This window comes from Trichechus manatus, unplaced genomic scaffold (genome assembly GCF_000243295.1).
Source record: "Trichechus manatus latirostris isolate Lorelei unplaced genomic scaffold, TriManLat1.0 scaffold00167, whole genome shotgun sequence".
Lineage (NCBI taxonomy): Eukaryota > Metazoa > Chordata > Mammalia > Sirenia > Trichechidae > Trichechus > Trichechus manatus.
The window spans coordinates 2,510,681-2,536,878 of record NW_004444103.1 but is presented as its reverse complement, the minus strand read 5'-3'; the positions used below and the strand labels follow the sequence as shown (position 1 = coordinate 2,536,878).

The 26,198-nt window shown below is 38.4% G+C and overlaps 1 protein-coding gene across 1 annotated transcript in view; it reads right to left on the bottom strand.

Moving 5' to 3' along the window:
* The window catches only part of AASS (aminoadipate-semialdehyde synthase), a 49,425-nt gene extending 24,232 nt beyond the window's left edge, over positions 1 to 25,193 (bottom strand). The window contains exons 1-14 of the mRNA XM_004386541.2: positions 24,975 to 25,193; positions 21,121 to 21,297; positions 17,412 to 17,496; positions 14,191 to 14,258; positions 13,947 to 14,093; positions 12,943 to 13,021; positions 12,687 to 12,814; positions 11,164 to 11,312; positions 9,499 to 9,621; positions 9,003 to 9,114; positions 2,281 to 2,340; positions 2,015 to 2,082; positions 800 to 921; positions 487 to 613 (exon numbers count right to left, since the gene is read on the bottom strand). Of these exons, the coding sequence (XP_004386598.1) occupies positions 487 to 613; positions 800 to 921; positions 2,015 to 2,082; positions 2,281 to 2,340; positions 9,003 to 9,114; positions 9,499 to 9,621; positions 11,164 to 11,312; positions 12,687 to 12,814; positions 12,943 to 13,021; positions 13,947 to 14,093; positions 14,191 to 14,258; positions 17,412 to 17,496; positions 21,121 to 21,297; positions 24,975 to 25,184 (1,655 nt within the window). The 5' untranslated portion in view covers positions 25,185 to 25,193. The remainder of the gene's footprint in view (positions 1 to 486; positions 614 to 799; positions 922 to 2,014; positions 2,083 to 2,280; positions 2,341 to 9,002; positions 9,115 to 9,498; positions 9,622 to 11,163; positions 11,313 to 12,686; positions 12,815 to 12,942; positions 13,022 to 13,946; positions 14,094 to 14,190; positions 14,259 to 17,411; positions 17,497 to 21,120; positions 21,298 to 24,974) is intronic.
* Between the last annotated feature and the right edge of the window lie 1,005 nt (positions 25,194 to 26,198).

The following is a 26,198-nucleotide window of genomic DNA, read 5'->3' as shown; positions in this document are numbered from 1 at the left end:
ATACATACAGCAATGAGAATGAACACATGATAGAATACATACAGCAATGAGAATGTACAAACTACAGTTACAGACAACACAGATGACTCTCATAATCACAATAAAGGAAGGCAGACACAATCAAAGACATACTGAATGATTCCAATTCTATGAAGCTTGAAAGCAGGCAAAAACTAACCTATGTGTTAGAATCCAGGATGGTATTTACCCTTTGGCAAGCAGTATTAGTGACTGGAAGGGACCACAAGGAGGGCTTCTGGGGTATTATTAATATTCTGCTTCTTGATTTTAATGTTCATTATACAATACGTTCACTGTGTGAAAACCCATCAAGCTATACACTTATGATTTGTGCGTGTTTCTGCATTCATACTTGAATTAAAAATTTACTTTAAAAGAAAGAAAAAGAGAGGAGAGGAGGGGAGGAGGAAAAGAATAACAAAACAAATAAAAAAATATGGGACTCATTTCTTGCCAGATACCTACCTGATGACAAGATCCTGTGTTGCCACCAAGGAGCTCAACTTCTCTTGTTGCTTACCAATGTCCAAACAAACAGGAACAATATCATATTTCTTGTCTAACTGTTCAATTTGATTCTTCATGTCAGAGCCTATTTTAAAAATTTAAAAAGTCAATTTTTTTAGATTTTCATCCATTAATCAGATAGTAAAACACATCTTAACATCTCCAAAAATAATTTTACAAATTTAGAATCTAAATAGTCATCTAAAATTTACATGCTATGAAATCAGTTTTTTTTTTTTTTCATCTTCTTCCAAAAGCAAGGCTTATTTACCTACTGTTATTTCTATATTGCCATCTCTCAACAGGTATTCCAATACAGGCTCCGATACATAGCCAGTTCCAAGAATCAACACCTTTTTCTTGGTGTCCATTGACAGTGCCTGTGCATGTTCCCTAAAAAAAAAGGGGGAAATAATTTTTTTTTAAATAACAGAATCTTGCTACCCCAAAACCAAACTAAAACCTAGACATTGAAGCGACTATTTTTTCCCACATTGCTAACAATAAGAACCTCAAAAGGCGTTCCCTATGCCAACATTCTCATTAATTATTATTGTGTGTGTATGATGGAGAACAACAGACTCTACATCTCTGAGATGTACGTTCGTAGACATTCATGAATTCCCAATACCACTAGTGTGGTGCAGATGCTGGACCATTGCTTGGCTCCTTCATAATTGACTAACTTGATCTCACACCTTATCCTTCCAGGAGACATGATTCAAAATCATGCTAGGAGCTTCACACCTGAAACCTTATTTACTCCTCACAACAATCTGAGGAGAAGATTATTATTATCCACATTAGGAATTACCTTGTCATTTATCTTTAGGATCACTTGAGAACAGTTTGAACCATAACTTTGAAATCACAAATGCCATGAATTATACATAGAAAACTTGAGACTAGTACTAGGCAGGATTTTGATTCTTGACCAGCTAGTCTGTTAGAACTTGTACCTTCCTGACAGATAACTCTGTCTTTCTCATAAACTATGACCTCTGAGACAGGGACTAAGTCTTACCCATCTTTAGAAGACTATCAGTGCTCAGTACATTTCATCTTGAATATGGATGGTTCTCATTAAATGACTTTTAAATCATTCCCAGTTTTCTTACCAATGTGTAACTATGGAAATGGTCTGGTGTCAGGGATTTAACAAGGCTTTGTTGTCAGAATCTTCAGGCCATGACACATTTCATTAATTATAAATGAACAAAAATAAATATAAGTGCAAAATTTTCCTGCCTCCCTTCCACCTACAACACACACACATTACTGTTCAGGGAACGAGAATGTCCACTGGTTTTAGTCAGTCACTTAGTTTGATTTCCCTACATTCACACAATTTAGCCCCACTTTAACAAAATTTTCATCTTGCATAAACCTAATGTCAAGAAACTGATGAAGCCCAGTCCCACTAACAAGCTTTTCAAATCCAAGATAAGAATAAAACTATAAAATGAGAAATTTGAACAATACTTACCTGCTCTCCCGGAGTTTCTGGATATATTTATACTTATCAGACAATGTACCGTTGGATGTGATCACTGCCTAAATATATATAAGACACAGACATTCTTTAGTATTCACAGTTTAATCCAATCAACATGGGCTCATGAACTGATAGAGAAGAGACAGGGTGACAGATATGAAGAGAGACAGGCAGACAGAAAGGGGAAGGGAGAGGAGGGAGTGAGGATGTTGGTGGAAAAAATACATTCATGGAAGGGAATACTTTAAATAACTTACGTCTCGCACCACAGGAGAAAAATTCTGACTTTCTAGAGGCTGCGTCGCATCTGATAATATCTGAAAGGAGAATGAGACTGGTAAGAGGTAAATGGCATTGTGAAGAAGGCTTCTTTGTGTTTGTATCCATATTAAAATATTAGTCAAAGGAAAAAAAATAATTTGAAAAAACAGTTTTAAGATCATTGAATACAAATAATTCGTCATGAAGCATTCAACTAGAAATCAACTCTGCTCCTACGAACATGTTTCAGCACCAGCTAAATTTTAAAGCTAAAATTTGTTATAATCATCTTTGCTTGCTGCGAACACAAAAAAGCTTATCCTTCCTACCAGTTAGATGCACCATATTGAATGAACTGGCAAATAATACCCCAAGCTTCATAGCCATCAACTTCCTTCTGAAGGCCTCCTATCCCATTCCAAAGGTTCTGGCTGTTCTATTAGAATTAGAGGGTGCGTCTTCCAGGCAACAGGGCCCCCAATTCTGCAGTTAGGGGGTCTCCCTCAGGTCAATATTAGCTCTATGTATTGGCATATCAACAAAAATGGTAGAGAAAGTGACTTCACCAAGTTGACCTCAAAAAGTCATCCACAGTCTCTTTATGTTATCTCTCAAGAATGAGTTATATCGGCAACAACAAAAGCCACATCTCTCATATTAATATTTCAGCATCTTTCTAGTTCTTCTCTTTTCTTCCAGCATACCCAACCCTTGTGCAGACTGCAAAGGGGTAAAGGTCAGTTAAGTCAGTATTGTTTCTAACAGGCAGGGATGGGGTAAGAGGCATTCTTTCCTCCCAAATCATAGGCTAAGGTCTAGAGCACTTACCCAACTAAGAACAAGATGTACCTAGCAGATGCTGGCAGAAGAGTATTTACTCTATTAGAATAAATACAAAACAATTTTCATATATGTAAAGCACAAGACATCTAGGCTATCCCTGGGATATTGGCATTAAAAAAAAAAAATCAATAAGCCAGGGCATTCTTTGGGAAACACATGGAATTGACATATCTTTTGTCCTCACACTCCTTTCTTCTCCCAGCCACCTTTGAGTTAGCTCTCTTCTCAAGCAGATTCCTCTACCTCCAGGACAGAAGCCATTAGGAGATAATAAAATGAGGTTCTAATTTCATGCAGCATATGATTAAACTACTGAACTCTCACGTATCTTTTCACTCTATCTGCTCCACATCTCTAACTCACAGCCTTATTTAGGTGTCTCTTGGACCATGGGAACACCTTCCCACCCCTCTTCCTTCCAGTTACTTCCCATCTAAAACACAAATCTGATTATTTCTCCTGTGGTTATTTAAAATAATTCCATAGCTTTTCATTGCCTTCAAAATAAAATATCTAGCTCCCTATGTGGTCTACAGGGCCCTCTCTACAATCTGGCTCTTCTCTCTAACTTCAGCCGTGCCTTCAGCCTCATACCCAACACTTCAGTCCTTTTAATAGCGTGGAGATCCCTACCTGTGCCATGCTTTCACATGCATCTATGTTATGCCATGTAGATGCCTCACATGCTATTTCCTTTGCCTTGAACTCCTTCTTGGATGATCACCCAAAGAATTCTTCCTCATCCTAAAAAGATATAGCTGAAGAATTGCTTCTTCTGTAAAGCCTTTACCAAAATCTGCCCCCTAAAACACCTTGAAGGTAGTGTAGGCATTGTTGCCCTTGGCATCTTACCATATGTCTGCCACATGAAAAGATGGTAAATACTTAATAAATGGATAAACCAAAAAAACCCACTGCCGTCAAGTCAATTTCGATTCATAGCAACCCTACAGGAGAGAGTAGAACCGCCCCATAGGGTTTCCAGGAGCGGTTGGTGGATTTGAACTGCCAACCTTTTGGTTAGCAGCCGAACTCTTAGCCACTGTGCCACTAGGGCTCCCAATAAATGGATACATATAATAAATGGATACATCGAATATTTAATTATTTAAAATTAAATTGAATTTTTTTCCTAAGAAAACTGAACAATTGCCATGGGTCCACCTAAAGAAAGATAAACATAAAAAAAAAAGGTTGCTAGATTACAACTTCCTAACTCTTTCTCCCACCAGAATTCAGCAAAACTGCCAGCATATGAAACATATGGTATGTCTTGTATAGAATACTTTTGATAGCTAATCACTATTTTCCAGCTTAATTAATCCTGGCATTACGACCCTTTACAATATGGTCCCAACAACTTAGCATTACTCAACCAGACTTTACAAGCACAAGAAATTCTGTGTTAGGTCAATTCCCACATTTGTCATGCTATTTCTATCACATGGTATGGCTCTCATCTCACGCAAATGTACAAATACTATCAAAAGTCAGCTCAAATGTCATTTCTTTCATAAAGCCTTCCTGGATCTTACCAACAAGACATGACCCTCCCTCCACAACTATATCTGCACCTTTCTGATGGCTGTTATGTTCCACCTTGTGGAGGTGTTGCACACTTCTCTCACCCTCTTCTTGATCCCATGCTTCTACAGGGCAGGGCTGTGTCTTACTTCTCCTCATCCTTATCTGTGCCTTTTCTCAAGGGACACTCAATAAATATTTATCTGAATTCCCCTGAAACAAACCTGCTATATTGGTGGCAAAGTGACAGTCTGTGCCCTGGAATGCTACAGGATCAGTATGGATTGTCAGTAAAAAAAATAAAAAATAAAAAATAAAAAAAAAGGACAGTATATATACTTTAATTACAGTTTCCATCCAGTTACCAGAAGGAAAAAAAAAAAAAGACCATATACTAAATTTTTTAGTGGTAAGCAGGTATGTACGTATCAAGACTATTAAATAGAGACAGTCGTCAATTTTCACAGATGCCCAATGCTTAAAGATAGTGTTAAGATAGTGCTAAAGATAGTGTTAAGATCAATCCCACCACTACTGCCTGAAGAACCATTATATGTCAACCACAACAACAACAAGATGAACAGTTTACGGAAGCTGACTTAGCAGATACTCAAGCAATACCACCTGTCTCAGGACTGACCAAAAATCTCTCAAAACTCACTGTCTCACATTTGTAACCTTGTCACACTACCTAAAATTCTCTCAAATACTGATTTATGTAGGTAAGAACATATTACCTTTTTAGATGTGCATTTCTCATCAAGCAATGGTGAAATAACTGATTTCAGACCAAACCTCCCAATGAGTAAAGGTGGATAAGACATTAAAAATCCTCTGTTTTTAGGCTATCAAGGCAGCAAGGACTCACTGCGCCATAATTTTAGAGGAAGGAAGCAAAAATGTCACTCTGTTGACTAAGGTATGCCTGACTCAAGCCATCCTCTGACTCAGTCACTTCATATGCAGATGAAAGCTGGACAATAAAAAAGAAAACAGAAGAATTGCTGCCTTCGAACTGTGGTGTTGGCAAAGAATATTCATGAACTGCCAGAAGAATGAACAAATCAGAATAGAGATGACAAAGGAAAGAGTCACTGAACTTGAAAACATCAATAGAAATTATCTACTCTAAAGAAGACAGAACAAAGACTTGTGAGAAATATCAAAATGTCTAATATACAGGGAGGGCCCTGGTGGTGCAGTGGTTAAGTGCTTGGCTGCTAACCAAAAAGGTTGGCAGCGTGAATCCACCAGCTGCTCCTTAGAAACTTTATGCGGCAGTACTACTCTGTCCTATGCAGTCACTATGAGTCGGAATCGACTCGATGACAATGGGTTTGGTTTTAATATCCAGGTAATTGAAATCCCACAAAGAGAGGAGAGAATGTGGTTGAATTACCACAGACTTCACTTCAGACCCTACAGGAAGCGAGGAGACAGTGGCAAAACATCTTTAAAGTGCTGAAAGAGAAAAATTGTCAACTTGGAGTACTATACCCAGCAAAAATATACATCAAGCAGTACTAATTCAGCAAAAAATACATCAAGTATGAAGGCAATATAAAGACATTTACAGATAAAGAAAATCTGTTGTCAGCAAACTGCACTATAAAAAGTGCTAAAAGATGTTATTTAGGCTGAGGGGAAATGATACCAGGGGAAATGAATGAAGAGCATCAAAAATGGTACCCAGATGGAAACAACCTAGATGCCCATCAACAGATGAATGGATAAACTATGGTACATACACACAATGGAATACTACACAACAATAAAGAACAGTGATGAATCTGTGAAGCATCTCATAACATGGATGAAACTGGAGGACATTATGCTGAGTGAAATAAGTCAATCACAAAAGGACAAATATTGTATGAGACCTCTACTGTAAAAACCATGAAAAAGTTTACCCACAAAAAGTAACAATCTTTGTTGGTTATAAGGGATGGGAGGGGTAAGGGGAAATACTAAATAGACAATAGATACATGGTATCTTTGGTGAAGGGTGAGACAGGACACAATACTGGGGAAGCCAGCACAATTTGTACAAGGAAAGGTCATGGAAGCTCCACAGACACATCCAAACTCCCTGAGGGACTGAATTGCTGGGCGGAGGGCTGTGGTGACCATGGTCTCAGGGAACATCTAGCTCAATTGGCATAAAGCAGTTTATAAAGACAATGTTCTACATTCTACCTTGGTGAGTAGTGTCTGGGGTCTTAAAAGCCTGTGAGCAGCCATCTAAGATACTCCACTGGTCTCACTCGTTCGGGAGCAAGGGAGAATGAAGAGAACAGGATACAAGGAAAAGATTAGTCCAGGGGACTAATGGACCACAGCTACCAAGGCCTCCACCAGAATGAGTCCAGTACAGATGCCCGGCTACCACCACTGACTGCTCTGACCAGGATCACAACAGAGGGTTCTGGACAGAGCTGGAGAAGGACGTAGAACAAAATTCTAACACACAAAAAAAATGACCAGATTTACTGGCCTGAAAGAGACTGGAGAAACCCCGAGAGTATGGCCCCCCAACACCCTTTTAGCTCAGTGGTGAAGTCACTTCCGAGGTTCACCGTTCAGCCAGGGATTGGACAGCCCCATAAAACAAAATGGGATTAATGAGGCACAGCAGTCCAGGGACAAGGACTAGAAGGCAGAAGGGGACAGGAAAGCTCGTGATAGGGAACCCAAGGTTAAGTAAGGACAGTGTTGACATGTAGTGGGGTTGTTAACCATTGTCATAGGGCAACATGTATACTAACTCTTGAGTGAGAAACTATTTTGTTCTGTAAACCTTCACCTAAAGTGAGAATAGCAGTACAACTGGAAGAATGTAATCGATGTCACTGAATTGTGCGTGTAGAAATTTTTGGAATGGTGTATCTTTGGCTATGCATATTTTCACCAAAAAAAAAAAGGTCGAGAAGGGAAAGTGTTGACATGTCGTGGGGTTGTTAACCAATGTCATAAAACAATATGTGCACTGACTGTTTAATGAGAAAATATTTGTTCTGTAAACCTTCACCTAAAATACAATAAATAAATAAAAATGGTATCCATCTGGATAAATTTATCATACTTTTTTTTACACACATACCTTTCTGGCACTCAGACATTTAGAATTACAGAATGTTAGAACAGGAAGGGACCATTAAGGTTAGATAGTACAACCCCCTCATTTTACAGATGAAATATCTGAGGCTCAGAAGGGAAGTAAGTGCCTTGCTCAAGGCCATAGAGCAAGTTGATGTCTCCGGTAAAGCCTAGCATTTGTACTTTCCTGCTCATGAAACTTTAGTCCCTCACCTCAGCACAACTTGAGACATGCTGCCAGCACTAGATCAGCAACCCTTCTCAGCTTTCACTTCTCTACCTCCCAGTTTCCTAATCTGTAAAATGGATTTAACAATGGTACCCACCTCATAGGTTTCTCTTGAAGATCTAAAATACATAAAGCACTTTGAACACTGCCTGGCACACAGTAGGTACAATATAATATTGTACTCAACCATAATAATGCTTGGTTGCTGCATGCATTTTCTAAAGGCTGCTACATCTCCCTGCTAACATATTCCAGGAGAAAAACAAAAGTCAAAAAAGGGACGGTATTTGAATAAAAAGAAAGTCACAGACTGGAAGTTTACTTTTCATGCTCCACTAACTACTGGACCATTTTAATGTGGCAGCTCCTGAGAGAAGCTACAAATGAAGAGGATAAGAACCACTATTTCTGTTCGGAGAATCATTTCCATAGACAAAGAATTATTAGCAATAGAAATAAAGTAGAAAAGACATGAACACTTAAGATAAATACTGAAATAAAGTTTGTTTGTTTGTTTTTTGGCAAAGAAAATGGAGTTTAGATAATATAGTAATTCGGTAGTCAGTCTCTGATCACAAAAGAAAAATACCTGACCTCAGCATAAACCATCACTTAACTAAGCATTAGTGGCTACAATCCAGAATAATTTTCTATATTTCTGATTTTTCAAATCTGTTAATCACAGCACAGTAAGAATGCCCCAATATAAGTTGACCTAGACAGCAGGAAGAATTAAAAAGAAAGCAAATCCCATCCCACACATCATGAATATTCTTAATAAAATATGCATAATGAGAGATAAATGTAATTGCGATGAAACACGAAGTCAGTAATATAATCCCATTCCCCATGAGAAAATAAGCAGAATACATACAATAAAAGAGTGTTAGTAAGCACCTCAGGGAAGAGCTAGCATTTCATTTTACAACAGATTTCTGAGATACAGAAGACCAGAACATTCATAAGATCACTCCCCAATTCTATTTAAAGGCTCAGAGTTGTTGCTGATGCTGCCATTCTCCTTACCATTTCTTCAACATAAGGGTAAAGCATGTCTCCAAAGTATTCTGTAGCTTCGATAGGAAGCTGTGCCGGCAAATTGTCAATGGAACACATCAGAATCCCAGAGCCTTCCACACTAGGAGAAGCAATATGTTTTATTCAGATGTACAAAATTACATTTGTAAGGTCTAACTTTTCCAGAGGTCTACTCCTTCAGGATATTTGCTGTCATTTATAATTTTGTACAAAGCATACAAGAAAGTAGACAAGACTTTTCAAACAAAACTCTTTCATTCTTCAGCAACCCAGCACCCAGTTAAATACACTATGTATGTATTTAAGTGTTCACATCTGCATGTGGTTTCTCTACCAAATATTTTAACGTGCTTGAGCATCAATCTCTAAATCTGCATAGCCTTTGTAGAGATGTAGAATATTGAGTAATTTAGACGCGTATATAATAGTAAGTATGATGTATTATTATGCATCTCTCGCCACCTAATAGCTTTACCCAACTCACCTGTCATGAATAATATGCTGGTCTGCATCATACATGCAAAAGGGATGCTCGATTGTTGTATACTCAGTCATGAACTCTATAGATCCTCCTGTGTCAGCTGAAATGTCACATATTGCCACGAGTCTGAAAATAACATCAATACTTAGATGAGAGCATGGAACTCTGAAGTTTCCAAAAAGACTAAAGCTGAATACAAATGAAAGGTGGCTTGGAATAATTTGCAGTATGGAAGCCAAATATTTTCCAGATCCTTTGGTTCTTTTTCCTACAGCTCACTGTTAAAACCACTGTATTCTTCTGGGATTCAGAGAATCTTTCCAATATAAATTTTATTCTCCCCAAGCAAAAAGAGATAAATAAACAAAAGTGGAAAATCTCTTCCCTAGAGAAATCATTGACAACAGACTACTTATAGTTAACCTGGTTATCCATCTCTAAATAACTTATAACTTACACCACCTCCATCCTGTTTAGTACTACAAAATTTCACATTATTGCACAGAAATCTCTAGAATTATTAATAAAATCATCGGCCCAGCATTCTAAAGCCTTTAGAGATCGACCACAATTCTCCTGCCCAATCTCCAATTACCACTTGCCTACACAAACCCTATGAGCCCTGGTCGCACAGTGGTTAAGCGCTCAGCTACTAATATAAAATGTCGGCAGTTCGAACCCACCAGCTGCTCCATGGAAGAAAGATGTTGTAGTCGGCTTCCGTAAAGATTACATCCTTGGAAACACTATGGGGCAGTTCTTCTCTGTGCTACAGGGTCACTGTGAGTCAGAATCGACTCAGTCGTAATGGGCCTACACAAACCCTACACTACAGTATAACTAAACTGTTCTACTTACTGTGTCTTAAATTGTGCTTTTGTGGCTCTCAACTTTATCAAGCACCAATCCTATCACCCGAAATTCTCATTTTCCTCCTCTCCACCCATCTAAATCTTCACTTATCCCTTCTAAGGCTTTACTGAGCCCAGTGCTCCTACTTTCTTCTAAACTCTATGATACTGATTGCTCATAACACACTCTTGGCATTTATACGCTGCCTTCTAGCTTCGGTTTATGTTTTAAGTGAATGTCTTTTTTTGCCAGCTACATCCTGAAGGCAGCAACTGTATCTTTTACTCTTCTCTGTCCTTCAACTTAGCAGAGCTGCCATGCAAACCAGGTGTTCCACAAATATTGACTGACTGATTAATTCAACACTCAATAAATATTTGTGTGCCTATGATGCCAGACAATGTACTGGGTGCCTGCTGCCAAGATAAAAAGGACCCCTAACCTTAAGGTAATTAAGTTCTAGTAGGAGGGAAGAAAAATCATAAGCATAGAAAAATAAATGATCATGAATTTCAGAAAAGACAAAACAAAATAGAATAACAGGCTAAAGAGAGCTAAGACTGGAGAAGAAATGGAAGATCTCTCTGAAAAGATGACATTTGTGCAACATATGGAGTCACAGAAGTCAAGAGAAGAGAATTTCAAGGAGGAGGCAAGGTTAACTGTGTCAAATGCCACCAACAGGTTCAATAAGAAAAGGTCAACCAGTCATTAATAATTGAGACCTGTGATACGTGGGAACGGTATAGTCTTTGAGTCCCTCATAGCTGGCACTGCTGTTAGAAACTGCCATGGTTACTGAACTACAGTCCTTACCTGTGCGGCAGGGCAGGACAGCCTTCAACACTAGCAACTGAGGTCTTGACAGGAGCCAGGAGACTCTGAGCATCTTGCCGGGTTAGTAAGCGAGGGGTGTTTTGTTCCCAGTAGATTCCATTAATTAAACAAGTTGTATAGGGTGCAATCTAGAAAGCAAGTTCCAAATTTGATGAGAAAAAAAAAGTCTGTTTCAGTGTAGTGTGCTGAATTGGCTCTTTCATTTGCCAGGTTAGTGGTCATCTTTTGAAGCAAAGACAATACATAACCACCCAGATTTCAGCGTAGAGTTTTCCCATGATAGGGAAATATATGAACATAAATATATTAACACTTTCATTCTGTGATGTACTGCATAGCAAAGAAAAAGGAAAGGAGAATCAAGAGAACTTGCACTCTATGTCTAGCTCACCCACCAGTAGGGTGTGATCTAACTCATGCTGTCTCAACTTCTCTGAGCTCTGTTTTCCTTACCTACCAGATGGGATAATACATACCTCATTCCTCAAAGGAAGCCTGTGAGATTAAATCAGATAACACTTGTAAGCTCCATGGAGAAAAATGTTACATACATGCATACATGGTAACTAGGTCATTATTAAGTTTTAGAATGCATCCAATCACCAATATTTCTGTGACTGGGGAAAAGGGAAGGGGTGGAAATTTACTCCATCCAAAATTTTTCAGTTTTAGCTAGTTTCATAATTTTTGTTTCTCAAGCATCTCAAGTATTCTCAGGTTACAGATAAGAGTCTCCTCTATAACATGCTTTACATGTTATAACAGTTAAATTTCCTACCAGAATCCAAAAAATGCTATGTTGTTCACATATATTTAAAATTATTTAACGCATTCCTTTTCACAATAAATGCTTGCATTTCTGGTTTTGATTCATGTTCGTTGGTTTGATTGGAGAAGGGCTGTTGCATGACCAATAACTACAGAATACAAAAATACACAGTACTTCATATAACATGATACCAGTGTGTCTCCATCAGAATGACTTGAAAGTCCGTAAGTAGCTTTTTTCTACAGTGGGCACAGGTCTGTTCTTAGATAGCCACACTATTTCACCCTGGTCTCCCGTAATCACTGGCATGCATTTCAGGATGGCTGGCTGAGGTTAGGATTGCTATTGGTAGCCATAGAACGTATAAACCTATGTTCAGATCAAATTTTACAGACATAGTGCTTTGCCAGCAGAGCTAACAGTCCAGGATAAATACAGAAAAACAAAAATCCACAGGAAATGGTTTGGAGCTATGAAGCATATGCAGAACTAAAGTAGAAACAGAGACACTAAAGCAAAAGGCACACCCACAGCAACCACCAAGATCACTAAGCAAAGGCTACTCCACCAATAACAGCCAACAACTCCTAAGGCCAACTTGTGATACCCAAAGGACTCAGTACAAGTCAATATGGGAAGCTTAAATGTACTCATTCGTAATTTCTCTCCTTGAAAACAATCTAACAATAGTGTATCATAAGCAACCAATTCAAAAGCTGACTATGATACTCACATCAGTATTAAAACGACTTATGTAGCGCTCAGGATATCTGTCATACTCTACAGGATCATATACACCATCTGTTTTCCTGACAAGATGATGATGGCGACTTAACACCGTCCCATACACTTTCCTGAGGTCTTCAGAGGAGACAGAAATTATTAAAGTGGCTGACAAATTATAAAGACTTATGGTGTAAAATATTATAACAGAGACTGTTAAAAACAGTAAAACATATAGTCGCTCCTTCCCCCCTTTCCTCCAATACCTCCAGTTACGGAAACTTCTTTTAATTCATGAGGCTCCACATACTCGTAAGGTAGTTCATTGAATACTTCTTGGGCTCCCTATAAACAATGTATGAGTAAAAATCCAAAAGTCAATAAGGGAAGAGCCAACATTGTTTCCTACAAAAATTCCTGTTTATTTTCCCTACAATTACGTAGGTCCACTTGCCCTGCAACCAGGACAGCAACATGGAAGCACAGATGAAATTCTCACCGGCAGTCTCCAAGCCAGATTTCATTCTGCTTAAACAGCACTCATTAAAAGGGGCTTGATTTTTTTTTTTTTTACTTAAATTACTCGGAGTAGCAACGAGAGTGTTCAGAAATGACAGTACAATAAAATATTTCTATTTCCTTTTTGCTCTGTTGCAGAAATTAATTCCAGTGGAGAAACTATATTTACTTCAGAAGAAAAAATTATATGACTATCTCACAATATAGTACAAATAGTGACCTCCTAGGTGTAAAATATTTTATTGTCTTTGACAAAAGATCTATTTTATAATTGCAAGTTTCTCTGCAGGATTAAAATGCATTCTCAAAACCATCCCAAAAGGAAGAAAGTATTAATTCCAGTCTTTTAAGGAAGAATCTTCCTAATATCTTATTGGCAAAACTCTTCTATAGAAGTCTTGAAAATTTCTGTCTTGGGGTCCCTCCCAAACTTCTGGGCATCTCAGTGGTGGAGGTAAAACAGATCACCCCAAGAAAAGACCCTCACCTCACTAACAAGTCACCCCTTTCGAATTTAAAAAAAAAAAAATCCAAGCCTCAAAAATCAACTAAAATCAACCAAAATCAAACAAAAAATATTTGGACCACTGGTCTCCACTATCAGAAAATTACATACATAAGAAAAAGACAAAAACTGGACTGTCCATTTGTGGAAAAACAGGGCTCTGAAATGCCCACAAAATGCCCACATTCTTGGGGATAGTTTCAGAGTCTCAAGCTGTTTTACAGGAAGAAGCCAGGTGAAATTTACCTTAGATACATTACCAGTCCCTGTGAACACAAATGTTAAGGGCCCTATGGACTTTGGCATCAAACCCAGAGATATTTCATAGCCAGCGTCGCGGACAGCTTGCACAGCTTGACTGCTGTTCCTGTAGTTATGAGCCATGCCAATGTGCTAGAAGTAAGCACGTGTACCTCAGGTTAGTCTATGAGCTGATACATTGTTCTATTCTAAAAGTGTAATATGTATTTTCAAAAAATAAATTTCTCACCATAAAAGGTGTGTGATGTCCCAGAGCAAGGAGCCTTAAGCCCATTCCATGTAAAATGTTGATCATTCCTATTGCAGAATCAGACCAATAGAAAGATCATTAATTGAGAGGAGTTGAAGCTGTTCTCTCTGCCCATTCTTCAACCTGCCTGGTGCCCTGAGGAATCACAGACCACAGCATCTCAGATTTGGAAGGGGTCTCTGTAGCCTTAGCGCCCTCATGGCTCAGTGGTTAAGAGCTGAGCTGCTAACCAATAGGTCAGCGGTTCGAATCCACCAGCCGCTCCTTGGAAACCCTATGGGGCAGTTCTACTCTGTCCTGTAGGGTCACTGTGAGTCAGAATCAACTCGACAGCAAGGGTTTGGTTTGGTTTGGTTTTTGGTCTTCATTAGCCTAAGTAGATACATCCTCTCAACTTTCTGGCACCAAACGCACTAACCCAGCTGCATCCCCTCCTCTTGTCTAAGGTTCATCTCTACACTTGCTCCAGATTCCATTCCTTCCTGCCTTCCGATGGAATTCACCCCTGAATTATTTCCTTCACTATCCCTTTCTAGTGGATCATTCTTATCAGCATTTAAATATGCTCCAGTCTCTCCCATACCTAAAACAAATAAACAAAAATAAAATCACCGTCGACCCTAGGACCCCCACTGACTATTTAGTGGCCTAAATAGCTAAGCCGAGTGGACATTTTTCAGATTTTGACTTGTCAGCAGCATTTGGCAAAGTAGACTCTTCCTTCTTGCTTGGAACACTCTCTTCTCTCAACATCCCTGACTTGAACGTTTTTAGCCTATATTTATGTAGGCTTCTCTTCCCCTGCCCTTATCTGTTATATTAGCGTTGTCTGCCCTTTCTTTACATATTAGTCACCCTTAGGATTCTGTCCTGGGCCCTATTCTCTGCAATCATTTTTTCTCTAAGTAATCTCATCCAGTCTTAAATTTCAAGTCCTGTCTGTATGTTGAAGATCCCAAATCTGTATCTTCAATACAGAGTTGTCTTTTAATTTTAAGACCTTGCCAATCACCTTATGAATGTCTCAAACTGGATATCCTTCAGATTGTAATAAAGACCTCAGCGTTCATTCTCCCTTTATTCCTTTTAGGAATACAACCTTCCCTCTCCGTGTCCCCACCACGTTTTCTTTTTTCTTAAATCAACTTTTAAAGGAATAATTTATAGATAAAACGCACTATGAAAAGTGTATACAAGTAGTGCCCGACTTACGACGGGGTTCCATTTATGACTCCATCATAAATCGGCTCTGACATAAGTTGAATACCTCTTTTTTTTTAGTTTTCATTAGTATTGCCTTTTATTATCTTTATTTGTCTTTGGGTGTTGGAAACATTACATATAAACTGAGATATATTTTAACATCGTATATAGTACATATTACTAATGATAAGATGTACAAAAAGAAAAGAAAAATAGATGTCATAAGCATGGATTGTTGTAACTTGAATACGTCGTAAGTTGGGGACTACCTGTAGTTTGATAATTGTTAACAAATATATACATCCATTTTACCACCACCACAATCGACATACAGGATATTTCCATCACCCCAATCAATCCTCCCCAATCCCTGGCCCCAGACAACTATTGATCTTATTTCTACCTGCATGGATTAGTCTTTTCTACAATTTTATATAAATGGAATTATAAATACAAATATACATATACATTCTTTTTTGTGGCTTCTTACACGCACCATAATGTTTTTGAGATCCATACATTTTTTGTGTGTATATCAGTAGTTTTTCCTTCTTATTGCTGAGGAGTTTTCCATTTTATGTATATACAACAATTTATCATTCCTCTGTTGATAGATGCTTCAGTTGCTTTCAGGCTACTATGAATGAAGCTGCTATAAACATTTGTGTAAAAATCTTTGTATTAAATATTTCATTTCTCTTGATAAATGTCTACAAGTGGAATTTATTTCACATATTAATATGAAAGTTTTTTTATTTCTTCTTGAATTAGGTTTTAGTATAACTTGTGTCTTTCAGGGATTTGTCCATTTCATCGAAGTTGCCAAATTTATTGGCTTTTAGTTTTCATAACAGTCCCTTATCCTTTTAATGTCTGTAGGATCTATAATGATGTTCCTTCTTTTATTCTTAATATTGATAAATAGTGTCTTCTCTTTTTTCTTGATCAGTCTATCTAGAGGCTTATCAGCTTTTATTTTCCAAAGAACCAGCTTTTGATTCTATTAATTTTCTCTATTATTTTCCTGCTTTGATTTTATTGATTTCCTCATATTTTATGAGGTGGGGTTAAAATAAGAAACAATAAGTGAGTTTTATGTGATGAGAATTTTATGAGTTTCAAAATATTGCTTAGATTTTTTTTTTTTACTATTTCAGAAGCAGAGTGTGAAAAAATATAATTTTATGGATTTTCTGAAACTTTTGATTTCTAAAAGTGTATATTATTTTAAATCTTTCCCAATGGATTTGAGTGAGAATATTTATGAGCAAATGGTAGAAAGACTGCTATTTTATAAAATACCCTAGGATTCCAAATAATCTGTATTTTTGCACAATAAAAAATACACTATGAACCATGTTTTTGAGAAATGCGATTTATTTGCAAGGAAGCAAAAAACAAACTAGTCAAGATTAAATAGGAAAAAAAAAAGATGAAACAGCAATGGCATACACAATGAGTCTTCTACTTCTACAAAACAAGACCAAACAAATAAGGCCAAAGACATGACCTTTCTTATTTTAACCTTAGTCTAATGTGATACAGAATCATAACCTATTATGGTGTTTCTCATCTAAAGAAGGGTACAAAGTGCTAATTAGGACAAAAACAATCTGAGTTTTTTTGCCACACTCCACCTCTTGTTCTTTCTAGACCGTTTCTCTGTCTGTTACTGCCCCGTGCCTTTTCCTCTTTTCCCTTTTTCTCCTTTTCCCTTTCAAACAGGATACCTGAAAAAATCACAGCCTGTCCATAGTTGTTATCTTTCTCCTTGCTCTCTTTTTCTTTTCAATTTTGTAATAAAATATACTTTCAATACTTTATCTTCTTCTATTCCTCAGATATTTATCATATTTAATCATACCCTATGTTTATTTTTATTGGTGAGAATGAATACTCCCATCCTGCTGCCACAGGAAAAAATAAAGACGAAAACATACAGTTATTCCACAGGTAAAGTTAGAAAGCTGGTGATGTAAAAGCTCTCGCATACCTACCTGCCACACCTGCCCACTGTCCAAATGCCACTACCCGTATTCCTCTATGATCCACCATTTTCTCATAATCAATAAGTCGGATTTCCTGAAGAAAGGATCAAAATTTCAAATCAAACCCATTAAGCTTGATATCAATGAGTAAAAAGCACATATATGAGTGTTATGGATTGAATTATGTCCCCCCAAAATATGTGTTGTAAATCCTAATCTCTGTGCCTGTGGTTTTAATCCCATTTGTGGGTTGTCTTTGTTATGTTAATGAGGCAGCATTAGTATAGGGTGTATCTTGAGTCCATCTCTTTTGAGAGATGCCAAGCCACATGAAGGTCACCCAGGAGCAGAAGCTCAAAAGAGACAAGGAACTTCCTCCAGAGCTGACAGAGACAGAAAGCCTTCCCCTAGAGCTGGCACCCTGAATTTGGACTTCTACCTCCTGAACTGTGAGAAAATCAATTGCTTTTTGTTAAAGCCATCTACTTGCAGTATTTCTGTTATAGCAGCACTAGATGACTAAGACAATGGGTAAGCAATGATTTCACATTTTTTCCTCTTATAAAATATATTTTGATTCCCCCAGAGTGGACTGGGAGAGCCTTCCCCTAGAGCCAGTGCCCTGAATTCAGACTTCTAGCCTCCTGAATTGTGAGAAAATAAATCTGTTAAAGCCTATATATATATATATATATATATATATATATCTTGACTTGCTAATGTAAGTTGCCATGAGGTGGTCCATGAACTATTTAGAAAATGCCAGGTCACAAACCAGTTATAGGAATCACTGAGCAAGCATGAAGATAAAAAAAGTCCCTACCAAGATACTAAATGTCCCTTGATGGTAGTCAGTGAAATAATAAATGTATAATTTCCCTGAACTTTCTGCCCCTGGACCAGCTACAAATGTATCTACATCCCCACTTTACCCTTCCTTCCTGTCCCTCCTCCTATCTGAAACCAAGCCCTGTGAGTTAGATGCCAGCTTTTTATCATGTCCTCCAAAAGCACTCTCCTTCAACTATTACGTCTCTCCTGCAACGTCCCTCTTTTCACGGGCTCCTTCCTCTCAGCCTAAACACACCAAGGTCTCCTCTACCTTAAAAACAATAATAACACTCCCTCTCAAGCCCTTACACAAAGCTCTCTCTCTAACTTTCTACAGGTAAGCTGCATTTAAAAAGTAGCACATGCCTTCTTTTCACTTCCTTCACTAATTCCTCATTCTTCCTCTTTCCTTGCAAACCTTCCCCCTCTTGGGAAAGCCTTATTAATTCATGCTTAAAAGCTATTGAAATATTGTAATGATAGAATGTTTTAAACAGTCATTTTATTTCCTCAAGGATCATACCATATTTACCATGTGCATGAATTTAAGGATGTCATTGAATAGTCACCGAACTTCAAGAAATTGGTTACAAAATGCTGCCAAAAAGCATTCCTGCAGGGTCTGTTTTTATTAATTTTCTTGTAATGAACGAAAGTTCACATAACAAAAATGACTCTAAAATACTTTTTAAAGAGTTTATTTGCTTAAGGTGGAACATTCTTCTTATAATATTATTTTCATTAATTACTTTTTAAAGTTGTTCTTCAGAAAAAATGCAAATTAACTATAGCCAAGGTCTGGCATATTTGAAATTAACATGAATGTACTCTATATTCCTATTAAAAAAAAAAAAAAAAGATACACGTGCGGTCAAGTCGATTCCGACTCATAGCAACCCTACAGGACAGAGTAGAACTGCCCCATAGGGTTTCCAAGGAGCGGCTGCTGGATTCGAGCTGCCAACCTTTTGGTTAGCTGCTGTAGCTCTTAACCCCAACACCACCAAGCTTTCCTATATTCCTATATAAAATATATTTTCCTGCATTGTGAACTCTCCTATCCTCTCCCTGATTTTCAGACTACAGTCTAGTTTTTAATGCTCAAACATCCTTACCCCAGGACTTTGACCTTGGACTTCCTCTCTATCTGCTCACTTTCTACACTCATCCAGTCTCACAGCTTTCAATACCATCTAGTCTCTGACAACTACAATCTCTAGCTCAGGTCACCATCCTGAGCTACAGATTCATATCCAACAGCCTACTCAGCATCTTCACTTGAATGCTGAATGGACATCTCAAACTCAACAGGCCCTAAACTCAACTCCTGACCCTCCTATGCAAGCCTGCTCCTCCTGCATTCCAAACTCAATCTATGGAAACACTTTCTTTCCAGTTGCTTGGGCCAAAACCTTGGAATCATTTCGGACCGCTCCCTTTTTCTCACGTCCCATATTCATTTCACCCATGAATCCTGTAAGACCAAATCTCTAAAATACATGCAGGATTTAAATGCCCATGTATCACAACCTCCATTTCCACAAGCCTGGTGCAAGCCACCAACATCTGTGGCCCAGAGTCTAGACTAGCCTAGACTAACAGTCTCCTTACCAGTTTTATTCCATTTTCCTACCCCCAGCTACTGGCATTTTCCCACAGCAGGCAGGATTAGCTTTTCGTTTTCATTGTGGTAAAATATATATAACAAAACATTTGCCATTTTAACCATTTCTAAGTGTACAACTCAATAATATAATTACATTCACCATGCTCTGCAACCATCACCACTACCCATTTTCAAATGTTCTTCATCCTCCTAAACAGAAACTCAGTAGTCCTTAATCATAACTCCCCATTTCTTCATCCCGCTAGTTCCTGGTAACCACTAATAAACCTTTGTCTCCATGGATTTGCCTCAGAAGACGCTTTCTAAAGTACGATCTAGTCTAACCTTCTACTCAAAAAGACCCTCAGGCCTTTGTACTACTATTTCTCTCTGCTTGAAACACTCTGGCCAGATGGGTGTGGCTTGTTCCCTCACCTCTTTCAAAATTTTTGCTCAAATGCCACCTTCTCCACGAGGTCCTCCCTGGCCATCCTACTTAAACCTGCATCCCCAACTCCCCGAGTGCCCAGCACTCCGTTTCTCCTTCTATATTTATTTCCATTACACTTATCACCAAGTGACATACAAAATGCATTACTTATTTATCGTCTGTCTTCTCTCACTAGAATGCAAACTCTGTGAAGGCAGGAATATCTTACCATTTTGCCCTTTCACGCAGTGAACAGTGTCAGGCACATTGTAGGCATTCAGCGAAGATTTGTTGAGTGACTACTCTGTATTTTAAACAGCTGCTAGCTTTCCCATAGTATTTGTATCCCGAAAAGTGTTTTTTCCCATTATGAATGTTAATAAATATAAAAATGGCTTGCAGTCCAGTTATGGCACCACAGAGCTGTGCAACCTCAGCTAAGTCACTTTACCTCTCTGAACCCCATCTGAAAAATAAAGGTAGTGGATTATATGGCCCTTAGGTTCTTTTCTGCTCTAAAATTCTCACTGGTAGTAGTGGAAAAATTTGTTTTAGACTTGGTGGTCATTTGGGGGAAAAGCTTTTCTCATTCTTTCCATTTAAGAGTACAAAAGGAAAGGACTATGCTTGGTTCCTCTCGTTACAAACTCTGAACTTGCACAGCAGAGGAGCCCTAAAGAGCAGAAGAACGTTCAGGCACCACCTTGGAGACCGCTTTTCCTGCGGATGTGAATAACATGATGTGATATATTTCCTCGATCATGAAAGAAAACTAAAATTCCACGGAAGGCTAAAAGCAAAAAAATATTATTCATCCATGTGAATATTTCCAAATATTGGTCAGTAATTACCTGTTTTAGAATCTCATCCAACAAGGCCATATTGGCCTCTTGTGCTTTTATTGTGTGGGAGAAGAAGGCATAGGTCTTCCTGGGGATTAACTTTTCCTCTGGGGGTCTCTTAACTCCCAAAATCAGACAAGCTTCAGAAATATCCTCCTGAAGAGTGCCACCAGCTTTGACATATTCCTGGGGATGTAATTTTGATTAAAGGTTATTCCCCTCATTTGTTGGATTCACATTTTCTTTCACAAATAGGGGTGGCAAATAAAGGCATAACCTTCTGAAGGAATAATAATTCTGTATAGGTTAGAGCAAATAATAGGACAAACACTTCTAATGCTTTTACTTGCTGGGTAAAGAAAATCCATCATGCTTGAGTTTTACAGCAAAAAAAAAATTTAGAAACTTTAGCACATACTCATATTTAAGAACAGTTTATAGCTGGACCGTAATCACTACCATATGCAATTTAAATAACCATACTTGTGAAATGCTTATTTTGTACCAACAATGTACTGACTGAAACTTCGAATGGTAAATAGTGATTCACTACTCGGTTATATTTTTAAAAGACATATATAATGTTTACTTTTCATTTCTTTTGGTTTAGTCAGTATTGCACCACCTAGAGACCTTTAGCATTTACTACTGTTCTATTTTGTACAAAAAGAGCCCAGGTGGTGCAGTCGTTAAAGTGTTCGGCTGCTAACTGAAAGGTCCGCAGTTCAAACCCACCGGCCGCTCCATAGGAGAAAGATGTGGCAGTCTGCTTCCGTAAAGATTACAGCCTTGAAAAACCTATGGGACAGTTCTACTCTGTCCTACAGGGTTGCTAGGAGTCAGAATTGACTTGACGGCAATGAGTTTGGTTTTTTGATATTTTATACAATGGACTGTATTCAAGATGAGATGATAAGACACAAAATAAGACAGGATCCCTCCTGTAAAGGAGCTTACAAAATATAGTAAATAAGCCAGGATCACAGTGAAATACGGCAGAAGTTGAAAGAACATTATGATCAACAGAATCTAAGTGATGTAGTAGTTTAATGGATATTGAGATAATTTCTAGGTGGGACGATCAAGGAAATGTGGAAATTTTAATTAAACTAAAATACTAGGGAGGATTTGGAGAGACGGAGATGGGAAATACAAAGCAGTAATGTCACTGAGAGGCATTGAATATATATATACAAATATGGAGGCAGGAAAGCAAGGAGATGTTTAGGACATAATGGGTAAATTAATTTGGAAAAGCAGACTGAGTATGATCACGGAATTCAAGAGTAACATAAGCTTTATTCCACCACGTGTCTGTCAGTTTGTCACACTGTGGTGGCTTGCATGTTGCTGTGATGCTGAAAGCTGTGCCACTGGTATTTCAAATACCAGCAGGGTCACCCATGGTGGACAGGTTTCAGTGGAGCTTCCAGATTAAGACAGACTAGGAAGAAGGACCTGGTGATCTTCTTCTAAAAAAAATTGCCAGTAAAAACCTTATGAATAGCTGCGGAACGCTGTCTGATATAGTGCCAGAAGATGAGCCCCTCAGGTTGGGAGGCACTCAGAATACAACTGGGGAAGTGCTGCCTCCTCAAAGTAGAGTCAACCTTATTGACATGGATGGAGTGAAGCTTTCAGGACCATCGATGCCTTTGAATTATAGTGTCGGCAAAGAATACTGAATATACTATAGACTACCAGAACGAACAAATCTGTCAAGGAAAAAGTACAGCCAGAATGCTTCTTAGAAGCCAGGATGGTGAGACTTTGTCTCAGATACTTTGGATATATTACCAGGAGGGATCAGTCCCTGGAGCAGGACATGATGCTTGGTAAAGTAGAGGGTCAGCAAAAAACAAGAAGACCCTCAACCAGATGGATTGGCACAGTGGCTGCAAAAATGGGCTCAAACATAGCAACGATTGAGAGGATGGCGCAGGACCGGGCAGTGTTTCGTTCTACTGTACATAGGGTTACTGTGAGTTGGAACCAACCTGAGGCCACCTAACAACAACAAATGAGCTTTATTGGACAATAAATAGCAATAATAGTAATAATCACTGATATTTATTAATAAATTACTATGTGCTTTGCTAAAGTCTTTGCCTGAGTTATCTCATTTAATTCTCATAAAACTTCCAAGAGGTAGGTACTATTATTACCCTCATTTTACCAAAGGAAACCTAAGGCTTACATATTTGCTCAAGATTGCACAGCTAATGCATGGAGGCAATAGACAGTCATTTCAGATTTTTAAATAAAGGGGTGGCATGATCAAGACAGAATTAAGAGAGCATCAGTGTGGCAGTTGGATAAAATGAAGATAAATCTAGTTAGGAATCTAAAGCACAGTAAAGATGGATAGGAGAGACAGTAAAAGAATGAACTTGGAGTTTCTGCCTGGCTTCTTTGAAAACAGTCCATTTGCCAGTTTAGAGTAGCCTGGTTAAATAAATCACAGTACAATAGAGTACTTACTACACAGCCATTAAACAGAATGAAATATAACAGGACGATGACCTTAAAGGGCTTCACACAGTGGCTGGCAAGGGAAATGCTCATGAATAAACTCTGTCAAAGAAAGCATTCCCTGGAAGCCAGTATGGTGTTCTGTTTACTTTTGTCTCCCCAATGCCAAGTGATGTTAAAGTGATGCTAGCAAACATTTTACCTACACTGAGATGCTCCTTAATTTTCACATACAGGTTTATTTTATTCCCACGTATTCTTTTTAATATATTTTATTGTGTTTTAGGTGGAAGTTCACACAGCAAATTAGGTTTCCATTTAACAGTGTTTATACGAATTGTTCCATGACATTTGTTAACAGTTTTCACAATGTGTCAGCATTCTCATTATTTCCATTCTGTTTGTTCTGTTCCCATTGATCTAGCTTCCCTTCCCCTCCTTGCCTTTTCATCTTTGCTTTTAGGTAAATTTTGACCTTTTGGTTTCATACAGTTGATTCAGGGAGCACGTTACTCACGGATGACATTGTTTTGTTCTGTTGTACATAAGGTCTCTATGAGTTGGAACCGACTCGACGGTACCTAATGACAGCAACAGCATTATTTGGCTGAAAGGTGACCTCCAGAAATAGCTTCAGTTCCAAGTTCAAAGGGTATCTTAGAGCAATAGTCTCGGGGCTCCTCTAGTCTCTACTGGTCCGGTAGCTCTGGCCTTTTTTGTGTCCCTGGTCAGAATGGTCAGCAGTGGTAGCCAGGCACCAGCTAGTTCTTCTGGTCTCAGGATCAAAGAGGTTTATGTGGGCCATTTGTTAGTCCTGTGGACTAGTCTCTTCTTTGAGCCTTTGGTTTCCTTCATTTGCTTTTGTTCCATATGAGTAGAAACCAGTCGTTATATCTTAGATGGCCACTTGCAAGATTTTAAGACCCCAGATGCTACTCACCAAACTAGGATGTAAAACATTATCTTATGAACTATATTATGCCAATTGATTAAGTGGTTTCACGAGACTATGGTCCTAAGCCTTTTAACCCAGTAAACCAATACTGCAAGTTGTTCGGATATGTCTAGGAAGCCTCCGTAACTGTGCCCGCTATGTGCTGCTTTGTTATATATATATGGATATATATGCAGCACACACAAACAAGTATATACATATGCCTACCGATATACCTATACATGCACACGCATTTACTCACATCTGCCTTCCTATACACATACATGCATACATAGCTAGCTACATAATCACACACATATTTTTTGGTTGTTATCCTGTTGTTGCAAAATTATATGTTATAGCATTTACCAAAATTGTCCCCTTTTCTTGTATACTTCTTAGTGTCTTTATTTACCTTGGTCTATTCCCACTTATTTTAAAAATCAGAAATATTTACCTTATCATGAATGGCCCGCCGATTTGATGGCTGTATTAAGACCTTATAGCCCAGATTGGTGATGCCTTTGACGTGTTTGGGGGCTAGTGGTGCCCGTCTCTCCCAGGCGTTCACGTCTTCCCGTCTGAGGGCCACCACCGCTTTGTGGTGACAGCCTCGGGAGAGGTGGAGCCCCAGCCTGCCCAGTGTGGTCCTCTGTACTCGCAGCATCTTGAAACCTGGTGACTGTGAAGACAACGTCAGAGAACAAGACAACAAAAGGCAGGGAGGGCTCACAGGTCAGTTCTGGTCTCTTTAGAAATCTGCTGTACAATTCAACCAACTCAAATAACAGCAGATACAAGATAGAGAAGAGAAGAGGGGAGGAAAAACCTGGAAAAGCGTTGTTTCTTAAATCAACCCAAGTTTCCAAAACAGAGTATACAGTTCCAAAATAGAGAAATACACAGTAATTTATGTGACATTAACCAATCATTGCTAAACTGACATAGTCTGTAATATATGTTTTTATCAAACAACTATCCAGCATAAAAGTTTTAAACAAATTAATCTGCAATGCAAACCCAGGAGGATAATAGAAAGCAGCCCATTCTAACTAGTCCCAATTCTGATGACATAAATCCTTAGACTGCAGTAGTGTATATGACTTTTCACAGTCTAGCTCCAACCTCTTTCCAGCTTCACCTCTGATTGTTCCCTAAACCAGGGCGACTCAGATTGTGATCTGCGACCCAGTGTGGGTCAGTGAACTGTTTTCTGTTGGTTGGCGATGAGACATGCATAGACATAGAAAGTGAGCATTTAGAAACCTTTATATCACCTGATCATTTTCCTAGTAATTCAGTTACTGAATTTTACGAAAGCATTAGTACTCAAAAAGTTGGAAATTTAATAAAGCAAAGCAAGCAAACAAACAAACCTAGTCTTTCATCAGAGGTATTAGAAGTTTGCGAAGCCCGGCCCTCAATCACTCTGCCCCATCCCTCTATGCAGCCTCACCCTCACTGTCCTTTGTTCTCTAAACTAGGGCTTTGAACCGGTTTGTTCTGGTTTGAACCCATGCTGAGAATTTGCATTTCTTTCTTTTTTTTTTTATTGTGCTTTAGGTGACAGTTTACAGCTCAAGTTAATTTCTCATTCAAAAATTTATACACATATTGTTTTGTGACATTGGTTGCAATCCCCACAATGAGACAGCACACTCCCCCTTTCCACCCTGGGTTC